General features: G+C 39.9%; 1 protein-coding gene across 1 annotated transcript in view; it reads left to right on the top strand.

Annotated features, from left to right (window-relative positions):
• Positions 1-4,656, top strand: part of cacna2d3 (calcium channel, voltage dependent, alpha2/delta subunit 3) — a 37,618-nt gene that overhangs the window by 29,025 nt on the left and 3,937 nt on the right. Inside the window, exons 32-38 of the mRNA XM_035662183.1 lie at positions 2,924-2,988; positions 3,110-3,185; positions 3,450-3,490; positions 3,682-3,737; positions 3,875-3,992; positions 4,119-4,231; positions 4,382-4,464. Coding sequence (XP_035518076.1) covers positions 2,924-2,988; positions 3,110-3,185; positions 3,450-3,490; positions 3,682-3,737; positions 3,875-3,992; positions 4,119-4,231; positions 4,382-4,464 — 552 coding nt within the window. The remainder of the gene's footprint in view (positions 1-2,923; positions 2,989-3,109; positions 3,186-3,449; positions 3,491-3,681; positions 3,738-3,874; positions 3,993-4,118; positions 4,232-4,381; positions 4,465-4,656) is intronic.

Below are 4,656 nucleotides of genomic sequence, written 5' to 3'. Positions count from 1 at the left end.
AACAGATGGTGGAGGCTGACAGTTCAATGTGACTGAGTCTGTGTCTGTGATCACCAACGGATTCACTGTCAGTTTAGGTGCAAGAAGAGCTGAAAATTTGAGGTACACATGTTATACTATACATTTAAAAAGAAAAGAAATTGCGATTCCATTCATGTACACAACAGAAAATAGAATAAAGTACTGTACAGCCAAACTATGTGTAAAGAATTGTCAGATTAATTTCAGACTATACTAAACTGTCCATACTGTGATAACAGTATACTTGGCCATGAGGACTAATATTAATTTGAAGGCCTGACCTTGTGCTTTATTCTCAGAAAAGTAATCTGTTGAGGGAAAAAGAGAGGCAGATGTAACAGTAAACATTAAACTTAAAAATGTAATAAAACATACTCATACATAATGGACTAACATTAAATATTAATTTGGTACTTGCAAATAAAATCCCTGTATTGGTGTATAACTACAGTATACTGAAAGAAACAGAGGTTTAACTTACACATGAGGACGACTAACAGCAGGTGTCCAGCCATGATGAAGCTGAATAATGTGAATGTCCCACAGTCCTTTAAGGACTACACTTGTGTGTCTGACTACATTAACTTACATACAGATGTGTCATTTTGCGTCACTCGTTCTCAGGAAAACCACACTGACAGACAGACCTCATAAATACACACACTTGATATCATTTATAAAGGTGTTATGTGTGGTAAAGTATATTTTTATATGTAGATCAACCCTACCACAATGCTAACTAACTGGTTCAGAAAAAAATATGTTGTTAATTATTTCCTTTGCTTTCATATAGTCTTTCTTATTGTTTGTTGGTTGTTGCTTTTTCTAAAATGTCAGGACTAGTTGTCACTGCTGGTGCTAGTGGGGCAACAGGGACTGGAATAAAGAGAGAACAGTTCAATGACGTCTTTACAAAAACCCTCAGGGTAAAGGGTTTTGGGTTGCAGGTAAACAGGTTCAGGTGTAGTACAGGGAAGCAATGGTGTTACGCCCCTGTCTAGGGGGAAGGAGCACATCATAAATGTAAGAAGAAACTAATAACAAATAATGCTATACCGATCCTCAAACCAACAACTAACACCGATTTAACAATCAGTGAAGTGATTTATTTACAAACGTGGAAAAGTGCAACAAAAACCAGGAACAAACTTCAGGGTGAACCAAAACAACAAACAAAACAGATCTAACTTTTTCAAACAAAAATGCTGACTAATCCCTATTTAACGTAGGAGTAAAACAAAAAACATTTACTAATCCTAACTCCCTAACCTAATGAATAACAGGAGAAAAGCAGTACAAAAGAAAATGGCAGTTCACCCCTACAACACCCACTATATACAACCATAAGAAAGAAAAATATAATAGTAATATTCATGAACTCGCCAACCACAACGCTCGTACAAAAACACTGTCAAAGACTTCTGTGATGCCCAACATTTTAAACCCGGCGGATGTTGCGGATGTCATATGGAGAACCAACCAGCAGTTGACACTCCACCAGCCGAGCCCACGTCATTAACCAGTCAGTGGGGAGACCTACGGGTTGCCGTCAAATATCTCCAGCAAGACAGGTGGCACGTTCCTGTAGAAAAATTGTGCCTCTATGACATGTGGATTAAGGCAGTAAACAATGACCACAGAGAGGCAATCCAGTCTCTGGCTCAGGGGAAATTGTCATCCAAGCCTTGGCTGAGAGACTCAATTCAGAATTGAGGGGTTCCACCTTCGTCGACCTCAAGGGGTTCCATTGACACTGGCCTCCAGAGGGGTTCCACTGTCAACCTCGCTGGACTGGTCGTCATCCTGCCGTCCTCCGGCGTGGCCTCGCATTTGTTGCCCAGGGTCTCGTTCTGAACTGCTCCGCCCTTCTACCCTTCCTCCTGGTCGTCCACCAGACCTGCTCCACCCAAATGTGTCTGTCACCAGGCCCCTCGTCCTTAACTACTGGGTACGTATTCTGTTATCACAGGGTATGTATGACCTACTGAGCAATAATCTGGACCTGTCTGTGAATATGGAATGATGACTGCATCAGTGAAATAAATCATGGTACCTGTCAGTGGGTGGGATATATTAAGCAGCAAGTGAACATTTTGTCGTCAAATGTCCTCAATGTTGTGATGTGTTATACGCCTATGAAAAATGGGCAGCGGTGAGGATTTAAGCGACTTTGACAAGGGCCAGATTGTGAATGATTGACGACCTGGGTCAGAGCATCTCCCAAAACTGGCAGTTCTTGTGGGGTGTTCCTGGTTCATTAGTGGTCAGTACCTAAATCAAAAGTGGGTCCCAGGAAAGGAAAAGTGGTGAACGCGGAGACAGGGTCATAGACGGGGCCAAAGGCTTCATTGATGGCACATGGGGAGGGTTGGGTGCTGTGTGGTCCAAACCTCCTAGTGTAGGCTCATACTTCTGGAAAAATTTTCATGCTGGTTCTGATAGAAAGTTGTCAAGAAACACACAGTGCTCCACAAGTTCGTTGGTATGGGCTGGACATTACATATGACCACCAGGGGCGCCAGTGGTCATAAGTTAGTGGTATGTTATTATTAATGAAACAGTAATATTAATACACCAAAAAAACATAAGAAAAATAATGACAAAACACTGAACAGAATAACTACTTTTTACTTTTTTCCAATACTTTTTCTGTTTGAAGGTTCGTGATTGCAGGACCTTCTACATAATAGGAGTATTATTAAGTTACTTTACCTAAGTACAAAGATCTGTTTCCACCACTGTCTGTCTATTGTGTCCTGTGAAACTACAAAACCTTTACTAATTACCACCTATGATTTATTACAAGTCCTCTTTATTTGGATTTCACATTATTTTGGTCACCCCCGTGTGTGGTTTAAGCCTATGGGCCTATGTTGCCTATTGACATAACTTTCTCTCTCAGGACATGGGGCGAGAGGTGGAGGGGGCTGTTATGAACAAACTTCTCCAAATGGGGTCCTTCAAAAGGTCGGAGACACAAACATTTCTCTGAGCCCTGAACTGATAAACTTAATAACCCTAAAACATAGTTATATATGTCTGATGTCATATTTGATGTTTATTACAACCTGCTCTGTTTGTGTTGCAGGATCACGCTGTATGATTACCAGGCCCTTTGCAAAGAGTATGCTGGGAGCAGCGACAGTGCACGCACTTTATCAGATGTAAGTCACAGAACATTAGCTGGTAGATTTAAAGATAGACACATACTGTCATACTCGTCTGCAGTGCACTAACTGTACATTTGTTTGACCAGAGTTAAAATCATCAGCATAGACCTCGTTACCTTTCTCAGACTTTGTGGTCAGCAGTGTTTGCACACTTGTGGGAACATCAGTACAGAATGAACTCTGACATTTGAAAAACCTTAAACATTGTTTCCTTTTGCACACAGATTATAACATTATATAATGTTCTCTCTCTTTCAGCCCTTCTCTGTTGTTAGGTGGCTCCTGACTGAACTTGTTATGTAAGAATAACACAAAAACATTTCAAAAGTGTTTATTATATGTGATAATGTCTTAAATGTCTTGTCTATACATTTTTTTTATAAAGACGTTTGTTAACTATTAGCTAAGGCTTATCCCTTTTGTTAACTCATATTAATTACTATTTTCAGTCCATAGAAACATTTGTTTCAATGTTTGTTTTTTTCTTTAGTTTTCTGCTAGAATTTAACCTGTACAGCTGGTGGAATGTCGATCTTTCAGTTAAAGGTAACTATAGTTGATATCTGTATGTTTGTTGTGTGTGAAAAAGAGAGGTGAAAGTGTGAGAGAACTAGACACGTTCTCTGCTTATCTGTGGTTTAGTCAACTTCTGTGGTTCTTAATTTCCTTTCACAAACATTCAGCTCAGAGATCTCGGGGTAAAACAATGATGGTGCCATGTGACACAGAATATCCTGCCTTTGTCTCTGAACGCACCATTAAAGAAACAACGGGCAACATCGAATGTGAAGGCTGTGTCAGGTACTGCTTCAGGCCAACTTAAAATAGTTAACCACCCCCTTTTCTAACAATATCTCTGAACAGTAGATGTACTACTTCCTTATAATAAGATTTTAATTCCAGTCTCTGTCTCTGTTTGGGCTGCAGATCTTTTGTCATACAGCAGATTCCCAGCAGCAACCTCTTCATGGTTGTTGTGGACAATAAGTGTGACTGCAGCAGTGCTCCTCCAGTAACCATGGATCCCATTGAGATCATGTATATCCTTTCTAGATGAAACACAGATGTTTAACATGTGTGAATGTTTTCTAAATGCATGTTCATTTCCCCTCATGGTTAGTTGTGTGTGTTGGTGAAGGTCTGAACATATAAACATGTTTAATTTGATTACATCCTTGACGCCTCTGAACACAACGAGTCACTAAAATGTGACAGACTGAAGTTTCAGAAGGACAGAAAGAAGCCTGAATCGTGTCATCCTTTCCACCCTGAGGTATGAGACTCTACATGTCTACAGTTAAACTGTGAAGTTGCCGGTGGAGCACAAGTCTTTATCCTTAGCTAAGCTAACTGAGCTGCTGTAGCTTCATACAGTACAGATGTGAAAGTGGTAGCAATCTTCTCATCTAACTCTTTGTAAGAAAGTGAGTAAGCATATATCCCAAAATAATTTCTTTTATGATAT

Source organism: Morone saxatilis, unplaced genomic scaffold (genome assembly GCF_004916995.1).
Source record: "Morone saxatilis isolate NCDOM2014 unplaced genomic scaffold, NCSU_SB_2.0 Contig18, whole genome shotgun sequence".
NCBI classification, from domain to species: Eukaryota; Metazoa; Chordata; class Actinopteri; family Moronidae; genus Morone; species Morone saxatilis.
This window is presented reverse-complemented; position numbering and strand designations above follow the sequence as displayed.